General features: G+C 44.4%; 1 protein-coding gene across 1 annotated transcript in view; it reads right to left on the reverse strand.

Annotated features, from left to right (window-relative positions):
- Positions 1-678: 678 nt before the first annotated feature.
- Abhd17c (abhydrolase domain containing 17C) overlaps positions 679-20,144 on the reverse strand; it is a 42,538-nt gene continuing 23,072 nt past the window's right edge. Inside the window, exons 2-3 of the mRNA NM_133722.2 lie at positions 5,574-5,753; positions 679-2,124 (exon numbers count right to left, since the gene is read on the reverse strand). Of these exons, the coding sequence (NP_598483.2) occupies positions 1,905-2,124; positions 5,574-5,753 (400 nt within the window). The 3' untranslated portion in view covers positions 679-1,904. The remainder of the gene's footprint in view (positions 2,125-5,573; positions 5,754-20,144) is intronic.

Genomic DNA, 20,144 nt, shown 5'->3' on the forward strand with positions numbered 1-20,144 from the left:
TTTTTGGCAGTTTCCTATTTGTTAATAACAACTGCTGAAATTTAGATGATGAACTGGTAACTCCATTCAATTGTGTAGTAGGTGAAACAAGGAGAGGTAAGAGTATTAAAGATCCAAGCACCATCAACAAACAGGATGAGAAGTCAGGTGCTTAGAACCCCTAGGTTGGTTAGCTTCTCTAAAAGAGGCCTCTGGGGTGTTTTCTCCATCTAGTGCTCTGGACTTCTCAGCAGCTTTGTTACTTCGCCTGCTACTGGATGTGCACATCCTTGACTGTCCCCAAGTGCTGGAACTAAAGCATGTGCCACGCTGGGTAACCACTATAGCCTCTTAAAGTACGATCAGGAAATACTTCGAGGTGAAAGCTAGTATCCTTTCTCTGGAAAGGTGATCAAAAGGCCAAAAAGACCTATGGCATTCCCATGACTCATCCTTCCCAGAGAACAGGTTCTCTGTCTTCTCCCAGCTGAGTAGCCACGAGAGTCCTCTCGGCTCTTGTCTCTGCAGCAGGCCTACTGCATGTCCCACTTAGGAATGTGCCATCTATGTTTACTGCTGCTGTGTCTCAGCCCTTTTACCACAGTGATGCCCCACGGATGTTCTTAAGTCGAGATGAAAGGTGCGCCTTACTATTTCTTTTGATGGCGAGATGAAGGAAGGAGCACATAAGCCCACGCGTTCTGATCCATGCGTCCTTTATTCCATTACCAACCACCGTGCCGCATCCAGGCAACAGCACACAAACTGGCAACCAACGCAATCCAGTTGTACAACGATCTGAGGCTTACAGTACATTTAAGGCTTTTAAATTTGAAGAAGAAAAAAAACAAAAAAAAAAAAAACCCTAAAATAAGACCAAACGACCCCAAACCCAATCCCGCAACCAATACAAGTTAGTGTAATGATTTAAGCATCTTGTTTCTGATGTTCACCTGGCACAACTCCAGTGTCAAAACCCAAATAACTCCTAAACTAAGAGATCAGCTTAGGGTAATTTAATTACCTAAATTCTTCAAAGCAGAAACTTGGAATTTTTGTCTTGGAAATGTTATAAAAATTTTAATAGCAAAACATAGGAATAAAAACATATTAACAAAATGTATTCAATCATTTACAATACAAACAAGGAATCTGCAGTCTGTTGTTGTAGCCTGACAAAAGAAATCTATCCATTAAGAATCTGTGCACAATGTAATTGCAAATATGTACAGGACTTTTAAGAAAGCCGACAAGGAGGACTTTACAGAAGGAAAGTCGGCCAGGCTCTATTAGACCAGACAATCAAAATATTAAAACTCTTGGCTAGTAATAAATTTACACTTAAAAAAACCCCAGTTTCCTGTTGTTTAAGAATATTCCAGTTGTATTTAAATGGTAACAGTTGATGAAGCTGTTATAGTTCCAGTAAATCATTCTTCAATGCATGTGTGTGGGAAAGGCTGGCGTGTTAATACAAGTTAATGGAGGATTTCTCACGACAGTTTCCAGTTACACTACCATAGCTTCACATATGAATCTCACCCATGGCACCAGGGCTGAAAGCGCCGCAGGTCAAACACCGGCACATGGATGAGAGGTGATCCTGCACCGGTAGGGGAATCAGAGGTGACAGACAGCAAGGGAGACGGACTTGATCACACTTTAGTCTACAGCCCTGGGAACCAGTCCTCATGGTCAGCTCTCGTTCCCACTCCTGCAAGGTCTTGCAGCTGAGAATCCAGCTGCTCAGCCTAATGGAAGGTGGAGATTACGTACAAAAGACAGACTGTGTTAGCTCTTTAAGAAGAACACACAAAGGCTGGGCCCTTCTCTGTGGTTATTGGGTATCACTGTTAAATCCAGTCAAAGCGTGTGCAAACAAGGATCCTCGCTTCACAGTAATGAGGTAAGGTTGGCCGCTGTCTTCAGGAGTTGGGAAGCTCGTGAGATATGAACTGTTTTAGTCGTTCTAGGTACTGTGCATAGAGCTCTATATCATTGTGCCCAGCCCCCTCAACCCACAGGGGCTCCACAGCACGGGGACAGCGCTCATACATCGCCAAGCCATGGGAGAAATCGATGACCTCATCCTCGGTACCGTGAATGACCAACACAGGAGAGGTGACTTTAGATATCTTGTCAATGCTGCAAAACAGAAGGGGAGGGGAGAGAAGGACTCCTTTAGTCACATTCACAGGAGACGTGCTGTCCAGACAAGAGCGTCAGCATCACAGCTGGACATCACAGAGCTGTGCCCCGCCCTCATCACTAGAAATGATGTCCAGGTACAGGTGTTAAAACTCACACTGACATACTATAATGGCTCACCTGCCGTTCCCATTGTTTGTCTAATATTTTTTTCCTTTCACATATTTTTTTTAATTTGGAATTATTTAGGATCTCTGGCAAAGAAAGATATTACCATAACTCCTAACTCATTTCCTATCGGGCTAACAGCAGCCATTACCAAATACATTTGTCAATACCAAGAAACCAACTTTAGTATTTCCTATTAAGTAAAACCTCCTGCCTCTAATTGGGTTTCACTTGTTTTTCCACAATTGTCTCTTTCCAATTTGCACATCCCATGGAGAATACTACATTGCATTTACTGATTTTTCTTTTAAAGTAGCTTTATTAAAAACAACTAAAACCATCAGACTAGCAAAACAGCAACTAATATTTTTAAATTCCTATTTTGAGAAGACTTTATAAACAAGCAAGCACTTGCTCTGTAGAGTGGGACTGGATACTCCTCAAATTCTCAGAACTCTTCCTTAGGAAACAAATCCAGGTTGAACAGATGGCTTGGTGGTTTATAGTGCTCATTGCTCTTGTAGAGGACCCAGGTTCAACTTCCAGTACCCACATGGCGCTCACAATCATCAGTAACTCCAGTTCCAAGGAATCTGACGCCCTCTTCTAGCTTTTTTGGGTATCAACCACACATGTGGTACATACATGCAGGCAAAACACACACATATTAAAAAAAAAAACCATATTTTTAAACAAGTCCCATTTCATAAAAGCAGAGGACTGTTTGATTAAAACAACAACAGCCCAGCACCATCAAAAGTTTAATGTGACGCTTAGATTCTACTCCAACTGCTTATGAAAACGAGATCCACTCTCACAGGGTGAATTCTCATGGATCTTCCAAAGACTGTGCTTTAGGTCTGAAAACACATCCAGGGAGGAGCAAAAGGGCCGTCAGCATGTGTCAGGCTGGGTGGACAGGCCACTGCTCTGATGGGGTGATGACCCTTCAAGCCATGAATAAACACCTCTTTCCATCTGTCCTTCTGCCCAAGACCTGCTTGCTGCTGGCTCTGTTTTATAGTCGATCCTCGTCAGGATTGTAGCGGGACGCAGATGGGGCTATTTGTGGGAGTTTTTCTGATAAAGTAACAGCTAACATCCATCATAGCAGAACACTTTACACAGTCCGCATGAAGTCTCATTTAATCCTTATGAAAAAGGACCCACGAGGAATTGCTTTCTCTGTTTAATCAGGGAGGGAACTGAAGCTCGAAGATTACAAAATAACAGGCAAGGGGCCAGGGAGATAATAAAGAAGGCTAACATCAGTTACACATTCCAAAGGTCTACAAGTGACTGTCACACAGTCTTTATGCTTTAAGCTGCCAACTGCTAAAAGGTACCCCAGAAACCCCATCAGCCATAGGACCTGTGAAGATCAGAGCCTCTGTGGCCATGTGCAGTTTTGCAGGCCAGGAATCGTACCAAAAACTTACTCTTCTCCTGGATTTAATTTTAAATTGCCTTGCTTTATAAGCCTTCAATTGCACTCAATTAAAAAATGTATTTATTCAACAGTTATGACAGGCCTGAGACCACATCCCATGCTGCTATTTATAGGAATCTCTTAAGTTGAAAGCCACTGTCCGGCCCTATTTGCAAAGGCAGAGGATAACCAACACTGAAGCATGACCAGGACTCAATCAATCTCTCTCTCTCTCTCTCTCTCTCTCTCTCTCTCTCTCTCTCTCTCTAACACAGGAAGGAACCGTGAAAGCCGCCTTCCCTTTGAGAAAGACAACATTCTGCCATTTGACAGCAAGGAACATCATAAAAGGAAATGTTGCCAAATCCAATTAATGATGAAGGCCAGTATAGCCATTAATGGCTTGAAATCTATTCCATCAATAATTTAGGGAGCAATGGCCCTTTTGTCTCCAACCTTACGAAGCCAGTGACGTCACTGCTTTTGGCCTGATCTGTAAAGAATACAGTAACTGGATCAACTTTTCAAAGCTGTTGGGAAGGCTAACTGCAGGGCCAGCCTTCAATGCCTGGTGAATCAGACAAGCAGCACTTGTTGGTGGTTTGTTATTAATTAATAAATTACAATTAGTTACAAGGGAACTAGTTTTAATGGCCACATTTTAAGATATAAGTGAATCTCGCCGTTGTTGCCAGGGTAACTTCCCACAAACATGCAAAACATGTCTTTACAAAAACTGCCTCTCATTACCAACTCAGCACAAGTAAGGCCACATTTGCCAGGCATGTCAACCCTACTTAGCATTCGCAGCCACACCACCAGAAATGCAGTGTCCCATTCCCAGGAAGCAGAGTTTCAGTGAAGCCTGGTATAAGCTACACATGTTGAGAATCAGCCAAGATGCTAACAAAGGTCTCTTCCTGTGAAATGAGAACACCACGTCACGCAGCGAAATGCTGTCGTTTCTTCTCCAGCGAGAGCAGAACAGTGGCAATTAATTAATAGGTGAACCCAAATCTTCATTCAGACCATGCATTACTCCTGCTGATGCTTTTCCTGGAAAGTGCAATACAAGCTGGCTAGCTTCTGCAATACACTGTGGGGAAAGCCTAGGGGGCAAATACTTTAAAAATACTTCCCACATTATCACTTAAAAATCAAAAACCAAAACAATTAGCCAAGAAGGATCTTGCAAAGCAAACACTTTGCTCCCAGCTTTTATATTTATTGGTTCTCCCTTCCATTAGGAGGAGCTAGAGAACAGCAGGGGTCAGACAGCAGGAGAGTCTTAGGATGACCAAGACTGAGTCTCCCAGGGCAGGAGACAGTCTAAAAGTATTAGATCAGGAAGAGGGGATGGCTGTTTCAACCATCTCCAGGGCTACCTTGCTATTCTTTTCACAAAGATTATAGTGTCACTTTCCCCTCATCCATATTCTCTGACTAAAAAAAGGAAATTTCTCATGTGTGCTTGTTTTTAGTTCAGGGTCTATACCAGGGCTAATTGCTTCTTGACACCTCTTGTATATAGCTCTTCAGTAATTGAGCAATACAGGTCCCTCTGAATAAATGAATACTGAACTGGAAATTCCTTCAGGACATGCTGCATGTTACAGCTGAATCAATTAGTCCTGGGTACTGGCACACTCAAGGTCCTTATCCCTCATCGGGAGACTTCCTAAAGTGTAGCCAGCCCTGAAGGCTGAAGTCTCAGTATGCTACACTTGCCTCATGTCTACAGTGATACCCAGGGGCCTGGCAGAGGGGCATGCAACCGATATTTAGAAGTTGATAGAGACATGGACTCTGAATACCGGTCGACTTCTCACTTGTCCAGTTGTAAGCTCACCTGGGGAAAGCATCAAAGCAGTATGTTTTCCTGGTATCCGGAAAAGCAACACGCAAACCAGACATCAGTGGGGAATGGAGGATGACGGCTGCACACTCGTACCGCGAGGCCAGGTCCACAGTGGGGACAGTGCCAATGCTCTGTCCATAGAGGATGATGTTCTCAGGACTCACGCCATACCTGAAGAAAGCAGAGGTAACACAGCATTAGCTAACGAGTGTGTGTAGGGGGAGCACAACGGTACTTCAAGCCTACAAAACTCCAACATGAATTAGCTTAAAACTGCTACCATCTATCTTGTATATTTTAGCATGAAGTGAACATTAATTTTATAAGATCAAACAGAGGCCTATTTCAGAATTAAATGACTACAAATCTGACTTCCACATTTGTAAAACTATGGCCATGACTTTGCCCCTGGCTACTCATGAGCTTCATGTAAGGTTTTACTCAGTCTTTACATTTCCTGATATTCCTTTTTATAATCATGTTTTTGAAGTCAAAGTAAAAGAAGATTTGGCAAACAGCTCTTCAAGTGAAAATTTAATGATATGAAAGACATTGTCATTTATCATAGAACAGTTCACTAAAAGATAGCTAATTTGAAAGCAATCACATTGTTTTTAGCCTCTTCTTGGGGCTAAATGTTTCCAAGATTTCAACTCAGCAGTGGCCTCCTGATGTGCCTCTGTAAAGGTTCCGGTTGGGTAAATACCATATGTAGAACATGACTGCACTCCCAGCCTTCTGGCAGCTCCAGCCAAGTGCAGATGTTAGTGAACAAGCAGCAGGCGTAGCTTTGCATTGAAAGGTATGCTTGCCTTTCTCCCCTCCCTGCATGTTGGTGGGAAGTGATGTCAGGTGAAGGTGTGAAAGAATGCTACACTCTCCGATGAGGTAGAATAAATCAGGAGGCAGACACAAAATACATCCCCTTATTAACCTACAAAAAATATCAATGGACAGACAGAGCTAGCTCAATGGATAAAAATGCTTATTCTCAAGGCTGAGAACTTGATTTCTATCCCTACATTGTCCTCTGACTGACACATGTGCAACATGGCAGACACAGATACACAACAGCACATGAAGATACACATGAGAGCAATGAATAATTATTTTATATCTAAAAGACTGAGGAGAATTATAGACTGACAACTTCAAGGGAGTATGCCATTTAATCATCCCTGTCATCTTGGCTGAGTCTGGAGGAAACCCTAGCATCTCTGAACACATGCAAGTCCTGCAGCAGTTCTAGCTGAAGAGGGCACTGTTCCATGGGTTGGAGTCTTGGAAGACCAGAATCTAGGCAGGCGTTAAGAGAGAATCAGCTCCCAGCTCTCTGCTCCTTCCTGACTGCAGACCCAACACTTCCTGCTCTTGCTGTCTTCAGACCGGAAGCCAACATAACCCCAGCCTTCCTCCAGGTGTCATGCTGCTCTTGTCACAGAAATGAGAAATGGAATGTGGATGACAAGACTGAATAGCAGAGTGTGTTACCTTATTGAAGGAGTATAATCTGCTACAGAAATTTAGGGAAACAATCTGGCAATCTGACATTATCTGGCCACACTAATGATACCATGGGTAAAGTGTGTAATCCCCCCCAAAATGAAATGTTACCGCATATTCTTCACTTGACAACAACATTGTTATTGTTAACTTGATGGGACACTGAAAACGAAATACTTGCAGCCCTCAAGTCAGGACAGTGATGACGGGGCAGGGCAGGTCCCCTCTGGGAAGAAGGACAGTGATGACGGGGCAGGGCAGGTCCCCTCTGGGAAGAAGGACAGTGATGACGGGGCAGGGCAGGTCCCCTCTGGGAAGAAGCCTCCCTTGCACAGGGTGCAGAGCAGCAAGGACGTGTCCTTACAGTATCCATCTTGTTGGTCATTAAGCTGGACATTTGCCAGCTTATGATTCTCTGAAACTGGAGTCTAGACAGTTGTTAGTAGTCATGTGGGTGCTGGGGACTGCACCCAGATCCTCTGGAAGAGCAGCCCGTATTCTGAAACACTGAGCCATCTCTCCAGTTTCTAAAAAGGTCAGTTTTAATGAAACATGAGACCAAGAAATAGTGACTGTAGAAAAGCTAACATCAGACAAATTGTTCAACAAAAGCAGTCTACAAAAATAATGCAGTGCTCCTTTAAAACGTAAACATACTGGGCCCTGTGAGCGAGCAGACAGACGTGGGAATTATGGTGTACTTTCAGCTTTTGGTAAAATTCAATGATTTTCCCTTTTTTCACACCTCATTCAGGCAATAGAAGGGAATTTATGGTGCTTCTTTTGGGAAACAAGTAAAGACTCAGAGCCCATTCTCTCGGAGGACACAGAAATCAAGATGCAGTTCAAGAAAAAGGGCTTGCTTTGTTTGTTTAAATGTCAAGGGGCAACACTATGTTGCAGGCCAGCAGGGAGACTCACAGAAGGAAATGGAAGGAGCTCAGGGAAAACTGAGGCAGCTGCTGCACCTAGTACCACAGAGTCAGTCAGTCAGTCAGTCAGTCAGTCAGCAGAGGAGCTGGGAAGTGTGCATGTGTGGAGAGGAGAGGTCCAAAACTCCAACACAAGAAGCAAACAAATCTTGGCACCAGGTAGAGACACACAAGTGTATCCAAAGGTTAAGCCACTTGGCATCCATCTGCTAAGTAGTTATCTGGCACCATCAGTTTGAGAAGAAGGAAGAAAATGTCTAGTAAACCAAGATGAGAGTTGTGGAAAAAAAAAACCAACAACACAACAAACTGGTAACAGGTTGTACAGTTCTCAGGACTCAAAGGAGCTAATAACTCAGAAAGCCACCACTCTATGGAGACCTAGGGGCTCAGTGCAGCTGTGTGTTCACTGGTCAGGAAGGGGGTGAATGACACCTCTTCTCCAGTGAGGAAGGTGCTGAGTCAGCACTTGCTGTTGGGTCCTCATCTGTGAAATGCTGTCCTGGGACCGGGTTTCACACTAGTTACATTTCTTTTTCCTGCTGGGTCTTCCCTCTGCTTTCTTGCTCTCAGGAATCCTACAGCCTCTCTTTTCAGCCTCTTCTAGAATCTCTTCATAATTACTTCCATGTAGAACTCTCCAGTGTCGGCTTCCAACGGTAGCAGATGTATTACAGCTGTGCAACATCTATTTGCTGGGTGGGTGAGGAGACAGCCTGATTTTTCGCTCCGATCTGTGCTGCTATTTTCTTCTGAGCTTTCAGCACCTCACACTCGGCACCTCCCCAGGGTGACCCTTCATACCGATTTCCTTAGATATTTCCTAAGATATTTCTCTCTCTCCAATCCCATACCTTTCGCCCATGGGCTGGGATCCAGAGGGAGTTTCTTACTTTTATCTTCCCTTTCTATTGCACACCCACTTAGTCACTAAGCCCAACCCTGAGATGTTTTCCAGACTGACTGCCTATATGAGCTGGTGGGTACACATGGTGGCATCTTGTGAGCAACTAAGCAGGGGCGCCATGATAAGGCAAGTGTGCTTCCAAGAGTAATTGAGGCTTTCAAGGTAATGAGCATTTCTGTCGCAAGAATCTGGTTCTGTTCCCAGAGGTTATTCTGGAGATCTTACTGGCACTGTCTCCATCATTCCCCAGGGCGCTTGGACTGCTGACTTCTAATCTGTCCCATTCTTCCTGGTTCTGTGAATCATTTCGTGAGTATGGGGAAGCAGGTGTCCTAGTTTCAAGTCCCCTGCTTCACTGACTCATGCTAATGATACACAACTCTGCCAGCCTGTCGCTTCCACCCTGGCCTTGCCCTCTGCCCAGGGCAGAACTCAGATACCACTTGCACCTGACCAGTGACTGTGTCAGACCTCTGTCCTTCTCCCAGTTCTATCTACATGGACCTTCACACTGCCCATTCCTGTCCATGCCACATGTTCTCACTACATAACATCTGACTCAGATAACTATTCCTATCTTTTCTCTCCAAGTGGTCTTTCTGTCATGGGCTGCTGAATTTCTTGTTGATCATACACACGTTCTTCCTGATGTTCTCCATCACTGCAAACCACTGGGCCCTGCAGACCCTCCAAGTTCCCCTTAGTTCCACCTACTTCCCACACTTTCCTAATGCCCCTAGTCTACCTGCAGTATCATTTTGTCTGAGTTACTCATTATGCTCATTTGTGAAGTGAGGTGAGGGACACATGATGAGCCATTCTGCTGCAAGCCCTGAATTGCTTTGAGAGTATAAGCCCACAACCTTAAGTTACAGGGATCAGTTGGAGGCATTTCCAACTTTGAACTAAATGTGATCATAGCCAAGGGCTACTTGTACAAGATATAGAAATACACACACAAACAAGCCCCCTCTCACTCTCACTCTCACACTCACTGAGACACTCACACACACATGATGCGGGTGGGGGGACAATGAGACACTACCTTTTTTGTTTGCCTGGAACTTGCCAAGTAGGCTAAGCTGGTTGGGTAGTAAGCCTCAAGATTCTGCCTATCACTATCTATCTGTCTCCTACACTCTGGGATTACAAGTGTGCACCAACATGCCTGTGGTGGTTTTTTCCCTCATGGGTTCTAAAGATCAAATTCAGGTCCTACAAAGAAAGCCATTTCCCAAAGGCTATTTTCTTAAAACTAAGTTCCACACATACAAATATTCCTATGAACTAAAACTCACTGAAAAGTCTGACATCTCCTTGGACACGTTGGACAGGAGCAGAATCTCTGATTTGCAAAGAGGACAGGAATAAAAGTCACATTAATGCCCAGTAAGAATATGAACGTTGGTCTTACAGTTATGTTTTCTTGAAACAATGCTCAAAGTCTCAGAGTCAGCGTATGAGGAAGCCATGGCCCTGGGTACCACTCTGTAATCAACAGCATGATGTGCAGACACACCCTTGCACATCACGCTCTCAGCCACTCCAAATGTCCACTGTAGTTCTGTAACCCAAGCTACATGAAATCCAGGAGTGGTCTGGAGCCAGAGGCACCAGGACCCTCTCTGCATCAAGAGATGTTGGGCCGGCGAGAAGCCCTATTCCAGAGGCTGAGTGTGTCAAGGAGCCCTGTCCCATGGGAATCATTCCCTGTAAGGTTAAAGTCATTTGTTTTTGTTTCAGTGTCAGACTTTTTTTCTCTCTGTACAACAGAGCACAAGCCCAGCCTCCCTGAGACACCCCATCCTGTGTGAGTTAATGGACCTTGACTTTGTCCTTTGTCAAAAGCTTCCTCATTTATCTTCAGAAGTGTGCTTGGCACAGTTCCACTGACTTTGAAGTCAACATTTTAAATATTTCAGAGCTAGAATTCCTAGGGGAAATTTCTTAAGTCATAGGATGAAGATAAATAGACAAGGTAGCAGGGATGCTAACTGAAGGATGGGGTCTGAGGGTAAGGAGAAGCCCTTGTCTACTTTAGGTCAAAACTGCAGAGCAGAAGAACAGCCGAGGGGAAGCAGGTGCACAAACAGGCCAGACGCAGGCGGCGTGGGCCCTCTCTCTGCCTGGGGGCTTTCTCAGCACAGAAAGCACAATCAACACGAGCTTTATATTTTAAGAATGGAGAAGAGGAGAAAAGACAACCACCACATAAAGCATGCTGAGTTCCCTTCTCAAGGTGCACCTCTGTATGTCTGAGAGGGTTTTCAGCGAGACTAGTCAAAGCCTCACACGATGGCGTCCGCAGGTGTTTACTGCAGTGATAAACAGGAAACACTCAAGACTGCATGGTGCCACTTTAGAAAGTAAAAGATGTACAGGTCACTGCCATGAGCTACAGTTCTTTTCTAACTTTTAGCTAATTTACTTGAAAGGGACATTTACTTTTTGTAAACTATCCCTGCTGAAAGCTTTAAGAACGTGAGCACAGCCAGGCATGCTGGGGCACACCTCTGATCCCAGCACTTCGGAGGCTGGCAGATCTCATGAGTTCAAGGGCATCCTGGTCCACAAATCGAATTCCAAGACAGCCAGGATTACACAGTAAAACCCCGTCTAGAAAAACAAAACAAAGAAAAAGGAACAAGTCCCCCTATACTGGTTATAAAATCAAACCTAAACTATGAAAAGTAGCCTTGTTGGATGGATCCAAGTTACAAAGGGCGGGGTGTAAACTATGTGCTCTTGAGTCACATGTCTTTGGGGAAATAAAAAGTAAACAGATTCAAGCTGAGAAGAGACAGAAACCCAGGTACAAATGAAGGCAAAAAGAACAGTAAAGCTGGTAGGTTTGGTCCAAACACAGGTAGAGGCTGTTGGGGAAAGCTCCAGGAAGAAGGCAGTTAGAAGCCAATCAGGTGAGGCAGGGCTAGAATGACACCCCTCCCCGCAGGGCAGGGCCCCAGATGGGGAAGGCAGCTCCCACAGGGGCCTGGGGCTGTAGAAGGGGCTACCAGAAATTAGTGAAGATGCAGCATGGGAGGACTTCAGGGTCAGGCACAAGATACCCAGAATATGGAGCTTGGTTGTAAGCTGTGGTCTGGAGAAGGCCCTGGGTAGAAGTCAGCTGCTTACATCGTTATGTACATGAAAGGAAGGAACAGAGAAGGGTGGGAAAAAGGGGGGGGGGGTTCAAATTACACTAAAGGGAAGGCTGGAGAAAACTGGCTAAATTGAGGCATTGTAAAGGAGATCCACTAGATCTAGATATAATTGTGTTTGCTTCAGTAGGAAGTTCCGTTTGGGAAGATATTGAATTTCAGGAAACTATGGAATATCCTAGCTGGTATTCCAAGTGGGAAACTACTACAATCTCCAAGAGTTCAACTGTGCCTGCTGGGTACAAACTTTCCAGTGTGGCTGCTTCAAGGCCACCTTTGCCCCTACCTATAGCCCCTCACCCACAGCTCTGTAACTAAGCCTAATAAACTCATTGGTTACTCAGAGTGTACTCTGGTAGGACTGTAACCTGGTTTGTCACTGGGAACTCAGGAGGAAGGGTAGATATTGTTTAGTCCCAGCCCACACAGGAATTTTAGTGATATAACTTCTCAAGATCAGCTATAAGGAACAATCTTCTCCTATACACTGTCTGATGTATATGCTAGAAAGACCATTCTTGAGTGCAAAGTTCTCCTTATCCTATCTTCTGATACCATGTAGAAGCCGGCTGGCTGGAAAAGCAGCCTGGTGCATGTATGTATATGTGAATACAAACTCAGCTCAGTCTGTTACCAGAAGTCTATAGAACCCTTGTGGAATGTTCAAGGCTCTCATAAAAACAACAACAACAACAACAACAACAACAAACAGTGTAACGCATGTCTACAACCTATGCATACCTCCACACTTTAAATCTTATCTACACTGTTTATAATACCTAACTATATTGTTTATGGTATAATGACAAGAAAAAAAAAAGCCTACATGTTCAGTGTAGCCACAGCAGTCCACAGTGCTCAATGGGGGCTGGAGGAAAGAGTCCTAAGAGGCAGGATGCATACATATTACTCTACTCATATGGATTGTAGCATGTTACTCAACAAATATCAAATTCAAGTTTTGCTTTTAGGAACTTTATAGACTCTAATTCTCCACCAGATATTCCCAGTTTGTAGTTGGCGCAGTTCATGCATGCAGAATCCACGGGTAAGGAATGTTCTGGTCACAGTATTGCTAATGGCAAAGACTCTGGGAGGGATCAAGTGGCCCAGATCCCATCTGCAATGATAAAATGAAATGCACAGGAGACAGTCTCTATAAAAATTCTAACTTACAGGAAGGCTCCCACGGGAGCACAATGCTTATCAATGTGGCTGCTCTCAGTGCTTATCTCTGAGGCATATACTTCCTTTCATAAAGCTCTACCCCCATTACAAAGAACCCTTCTAGCTTAGATGCTTGCAATTTCTTTCTAAATAGAGACTAAGGGAAAGAGTTCTCTGACAACTCAATTTTTCTGACATTCAAAACTGTTCCCTGCTCCAACTCTCTGTCAAAGCAAAAATAAATAAAGCCTGACATGACTTAATTTTAATATTTTAAAAACCATCTTTCAGAGGAAAACTACAGTTCTAAAGAATATAGAATTAACTGTCTTTGGATCTGTTACAATTAAAATAGAATCACTCACTTGAATTCATCTAAATATAATTGAGCATTTAATTATCCCAATGATAATCAGACTCTTGGCACACTGGAATAGCCAGAAAAAATGTCACTTCTCCCACAGCTGCACAAATACCTTCAAGCAGGTGAGAACACAGCTGCCCTTAGGTCCACAGAGGCCTAGGAAGCTGTCTTATGCAAAATCCTAGCATGGGCACTTGACCAGAGTCTGGTGGTTAAGTGTTACCTTTGTCCACCTTAGAAAACCCAATGAATGATAACTTACAGATTTCATGAAAGCCCTCCCATGGGAAGACAAAGTTTAAAAAACAAATAAACAAAAAACAACGTCATGGCCCACTTGACTGGCAAGGTAGAAAGTCACTTCTCAGAACTAGAACATCTAAGTCCTTGATGTCACTCTATGCACAGTCTCAGAGCAGCTGTGGGAGACCTTCAGTGTCTGGAAGCTTTTCTGTGTGGCACTGCCTTAGCAAGACTGGGATGCTACATGTCCCACCAGCTCCTGCAACAAAACGGTTTCCACTAGGAAGTCCTTGGATGGTCAAAGAGAAGACAGAGGCTACCTATGACTTACTCTCTTTGGAGAGTACAGACAGCACCTGGGATGGTCAATGGGGTCTGGACATGGTAGTCTCACAGGTGGTTTTCAGGGTAAAACTGGGCCATCCAGGTTTCTCTCAGGTGTCTGCACTATTAGCTGAATCATGTCCTGGACTAAGGCAGGACATCTCTGTCACCACACAGCCTTCCTGGCAATCACTAAGAGGGAAGCCAGGTCACGGTACAAGTGAACCTGGTTCTTAATGCCGCAGCTTGAGGACCCACACCCAACCTTGTACTATGACCATGACTGCGGAAGCTGGGTGAACAACAGACTCTGGGAAGCAGTGACATACATGTGGTCCTGACATGTGGGATGTGCAGAACAAAGCAGGAGGCAATACCCATTTGGGAACTAGTGTCCTAGGGATGCATCCTAGATCTCCACTGCACCACGGCAGGAGGACTCCACCACCCTGCTTCTCAGGCCACAAAGAGGCGTGACTCCTGGTCTTCAGCGAGGGACAAATGAGGTGACGAAGCACAGATGGGCAGGGCAGGCAACCCAGATTTTTTTTTTTGCACACAAAGTTATTTAACAATTTTTATTAGACTTACAACTTGACCATTTATTAAAGGTGAAAGCATATTTGCTTACTACTGAGGTGAATATGCTTCTTGGCAACCCAGATTCTTAAGACTAACTTCTACACACCCGGAAGTGAACAAGTTCTAAGCTCGCTTTTTCATAGTCCTGTCTCCCTCCCATGTGCCTTCTACACTGCTGTTCTGTTTCCAATCTCAGCCCTTGCCGAGCTAGGATTTACTGTGGCCCCAGTTACCACAGAACACTACCCAGGCTGAGGCTAGCACACTGGTTCACTTGCCCAGCTGCCCTTACTATGCTCCAGACATCTGCAACTACACCTGTGTATAGATACGACTTACTGGCCTCTCCTCAGTGGTATTTTCAGTTCCATTCCTCCTAAGTCAAACTTCCAAATGTGTTCCTTATTCTTTGTCTTTTTCTGTTCTCCACTCTTCTTTCTGATTCCAAAATCTTTCATCTCCCTCTTTTTTTTTTTTTTTTTTTTTTTTTTTTGGGTTTTCGAGACAGGGTTTCTCTGTGTAGCTCTGGCTGTCCTGGAACTCACTCTGTAGTCCAGGCTGGCCTCGAACTCAGAAATTCGCCAGCCTCTGCCTCCCATGTGCTGGGATCAAAGGCGTGCGCCACCACGCCCGGCCATCTCCCTCTTTCTTAAAAGCACACAATATCCACATCATCATATTATTATAGAAATAAATCAAACCACAGGACAGCTTAGTAAGGTCCTTAGAGACTGCAGATAGAAGACCGTGTTTTACAGATAAGGAACACTAGTTCTAAGCAAGGGTGCCAAGTTAACTGAGTGTGATTACCAAGTCAGCTGTCTAAGGGACTAAGAGCCGGAACTAAGAGGAAAAGAACCACAGATCCTGTGAATTACAACCTCCCTGGGAGGTGTAACAACTGAGCTGGTATCAACACAGCTTCGACAGGTCAACTGCTTGTATTCCACCTCCACCACTGACATGTTGGGGGTTATGCTTTCCAACTCTAGTTCCCACTGTGTGCCAGAGTCTTCCCTACCAGAGGTGGTGGACGACTGCTCAACACTGTTCATTAGCACAAACGCACCCACAACTCAAAACTGCAGCAGGTTATACCCAGGTGACGCTGCTCGGTCCATCCACCAGCAGAGTCTGAGCTTTTTCTGGGGAGGAGAGGAGGTAGGAAGGGTCCTAGTGATATACAGGGGCAACGTAACACAACAATGTCAGGGTGCTCAGTGCCAGGGGACCACCTACAAAAAAGTGGTTAGAACTGGAGCCAGGCATGGTGGTAAATACCTAGAAGCTGAGCAGTAGAGAGGCAGAGACAAGAGGATCATCTTAATCTAAGGCCAGCCTAGCAAGGTTCAGGTCAACCAGGATAAAACAAGGATATACCCTATGTCACAAACAATAGTTGTTTTTCCAAAACAAGGTTTCTCTGTGTAGTCCTGTCTGTCCTTGAACTCACTCCACAGACCAGGCTAACCTGGAACTCAAGAGATCTACCTGCCTCTGCCTCCCAAGTGGTGGGATTAAAGGTGTGTGCCCCTACTACACCTCTCCTCAAAAAAAAAACTTTAAAAGTGATAAATAATACATTTTAAGGGCTGATGCACACTTGTAACCCTAGCATTCAGCAAGTAGAGCCAGAAGGACTGCTCGGCCAATGCAAGGCCAGCTTGGTTTACATTTTAAGACTGTCTTAAACAAGATCAGATTACAATATATACACCACAACTTTTAAGAAGAAAATAATGTGGCCATTCCTCCCAAATCTAACCAACATTTTATTTCCTTATTGTCTTAGATTCTACAATGGAAGACCAGTTCCCCCAAATTCTAAATGAGAATTTCCTATAAAAGTAAGGATAGAAATGGTAGCTAAAACAGAAACACAGTAAAAAAACAAAAAACAAAAAAACCCACGTCTTTTTTATTATAAATCCAAGGGCTTTAAAGTTTATTGGTACTATTAAAAAAAGGGGGTGGGGGTGGGGGACTCTGGCCAGGTGTTGTGATCCTTGTGATCCTCTGATAGAGAAGACAGGGCAGAAAGATCACTGCAGCCCAGCCCGGGCAAAACAGCAAAAGACTGTTTCAAAACAAGATTATAAAATATGTGACCCTGCTATGTTCTTTTACCAATCTGGAAGAAAGACTATTCCTCTCTTACTTAGGGGAGGAGGCATCAAAGGCTGAGGGAAGTTGAGTGGTGAGTGATACCAAAGCTGAGATCCTAAATACTGCTATGTGAACATCTCTTTACCTTCTATGCCAGGAAGGCATCCATCGCCTCTCCTCCTTGAGAAGGTACATGTCTACCATGCCTATTCTTGGGAGGTGAAAGGACTCCCTGGGGAACCACAAAAGGAAGCTATACACTAAGTGGGAATGCACTGAGGGCAGAAGCATTTCTCTCAATGGTCTATTTCATTTGACTAAAACAGTAACAGAACTCCATCTTCTATATTTGAACATTCAAGGGCAGCTGTTACAGGGCTGGCTGCATTCTAATGTGCCATCTCTCCCTCCTGTCAAGGACTCTAGGATTTTGTGTGCCAAATCCAATCTCTATACCCTGCAAACAGCAGATACAACTCTGTGACTCTGACGCTTAACTCATAGACCCTCCATTTCCTCTTCCTAGTCAGCCTCAAATAAAGTCTTGAAGTAACTTCAATGTTCTATTTTAATTAAAATACTATGCCATGTATAAACTTAATGAAGCAAATCCTACATTCTTACTTATCATAAACAGAAGGCTTTCCTGGCCACTGAGAACACTGAGTACCATGATCAATAATTCAAAATTTCCAGCTAACCACATTCCATTCCACACACTTCACCATAACCACTCACAATATAATGCACTCCTTGGGAGTAAATGCCAACCACCCAGAGGCGTAGCAGGCTCTGGACTGCTGTGGCAAGCAAGACAAGCACGCAGCACTGCATGCTCAAGGATAAGACATTCATCACCTGTTGTTGTTTCTCTATTTTCAAGGTCTTACTATATAGCTCTGGCTGTCCTGAGACTTAACTATGTAGACCAGGCTGTCCTCAAGCTCACAGAGACCGACTACCTCCTTAGTGCTGGAAGTGAAGGTAAATACCACTATGCTGGCTACACTCACAAACTCTTGGGTAGCAGGTCACACCTGTGCCTTACATTTTTCTGTCGTGGTAATGATGGCTCTTCTTTGGCAAGACATGAAATATTATCTATGTCCTGTTTTCAGTTGTTTCATAAATGGTGATACTTCTACAAGCTACATGCTAACAATGTTCAGTCTGCTCCACATGCAAACCTACGTCATATTCTGAAATTAAGCTGTTCTGTCACTGTAAACCCTTCGGACTGTAACATCTGCATTTATCATCCACATTCAGTTGCCTGGGAGGTGGGCAGGAGGTGGCTCCTCATCTCTGCAGCCAACAGGATCAGAAGAGGACAGCACAGGCCAGCATAAGTGGGTTTCATGGATTATGAAGACAGGGGACATTCAGGCCAGTACCCTAGACTTGAGAAATTAAACAAAGGCCGGGATGACAATAGATAGCATAGGAGAGTCAAGACAGAGAGACAGTGCCCTGGCCATTCCCTCTGCTTTGAGTGAAGAATTTACTGTGTCTGAGCAAGGCTTATATCTGTAACTGCCATGCATCTGCTCTCAGGGACTCAGTGGCTTCCTCTGCTGGCTCCTTCTTTCTAAATCCACCTGACTTCAAATCCTGGTGAAATCCCCTCCAAGATACCTCTGGACACTTCAACATATTAAACTTTTAAATCTATCCCCAACCTAGGAATGTCCCCTCATCATTATTTCTGACACACTGCTCCCCTTTGCTAATTTACCAGTTTGTTTGAACTCCCATAAAAGCAATGCATAGAAGAAAAAGTGTTTATGATATGGTCTTAAAGATAGAAGTGGAGGGGGGTGTCGGGGAAATCAAAACGATATAAAATCTACAAAGCAAGAACAAATGCTTTCCATAATATCTACTTATTTGCATGCTTATCTTGAAATAAGCATATTTTCCCAAATTCGAATTCCTCAGATTAAAAATATGAGGAAACATATGGCTAAAGTATTTATGAACATCTACTATGCTCCAGCACAAAACAACATTCATGAGAAAGGTAACGTAAGAATGGAAGGCAAACACCAGAGTGGAGCACCCTGGCCCTCCCCACCAGACCTCTCAGGAACCTGAGAAAGGCAGTTCTCACAGGTTAGGGAGACTGCCCCTGGAGGTCAGACCAATGAGCCGATCATGAGTGTTACCTGCACTCAGTACCAGAACACAAGACTTCTTACGTCGGCCAATTTGTTTCCCAGGGCTGCCACTCAGAGGCCTCAACCTAGGCAGGATGTATTTTGGAAAATGTATGCTTTTAGATAATCCCTTTGATCACCTAGGAGATAAGGTTCTATCTCCTAAAAACAGTCTCAGTTTTCTTCAAACCTTGGAAGGCCCTGACACTTGCTTAAGGGGCTTCACTGACTTAGATGTATCAACATCTAAGTTATGTCCAGGACCCTGTTGCTCACAAATCACTAATCCTAAATCATGTCCTAGGTACTGACTGCCTATGCCTGCTCCTCTCAGCTACAATAGCTTGGCACTGCTCCCCTACTAGCTCAACCTGTACAGGTCAGACCAAGTGGAACAGACCAATGCCCAGGTACCATTACTACCTCCAGCTTAGGCCTCACGTGAACAACAATCTGATTCTGCAAGAATCTCTGCACACCGTGGGCCACTAGTATCTGTCCCAAGAAGATATGTGCTCATGCAGGCAAAGTGTTACCACAGTGGCTTGATCTTGCTGTCATTAGCAAATGCCCAGCACAGAGCAGAATCCATTCTATATACCTAGTCTCTGGTCCTAACAACAAGCTGGCATTGCCAGTTCCAGTATACAAACCAAGATACTCAACTCCCACCAGTCAGGTCAATGGTTCTGAGTTCAAGTCTGGTGCCTGCCTCCAAAGCTCCAAGCCTCTGTTCAGAGCGATAGGTTTTCACAAAAGACCAGTAAAGGCTGTGGTGAGCAGCCTTGCTACACAGTGCAAAGCAATATGAAGTCAGGAATGCAAGCAGCCAAGGATTTCATAAGGAGGTCACCTGGGCCTCTGCCATAACACCACACTCATGATGCTAAGGATGAAGTGCACGCAAAGCTTAGGAGACCGCCCTAAACACAGAGCAATTTAGTTAAAGCATGGCCTGTGAGAGCAGCATGGCCACTGGCTCCATGGACCATAGGAGCACTCAGTGACAGCCACTCTCCCTTTCTCCCGCCCAGCATTCCCAGCTACTGCAACTATTTTGGGAACCTGGCCGTGCTCTAATTTTAAAAGAATGCAATGCTATGACAGCGATGGTTGG

This window comes from Mus musculus, chromosome 7, assembly GCF_000001635.26.
Source record: "Mus musculus strain C57BL/6J chromosome 7, GRCm38.p6 C57BL/6J".
Classification (NCBI taxonomy): Eukaryota; Metazoa; Chordata; class Mammalia; order Rodentia; family Muridae; genus Mus; species Mus musculus.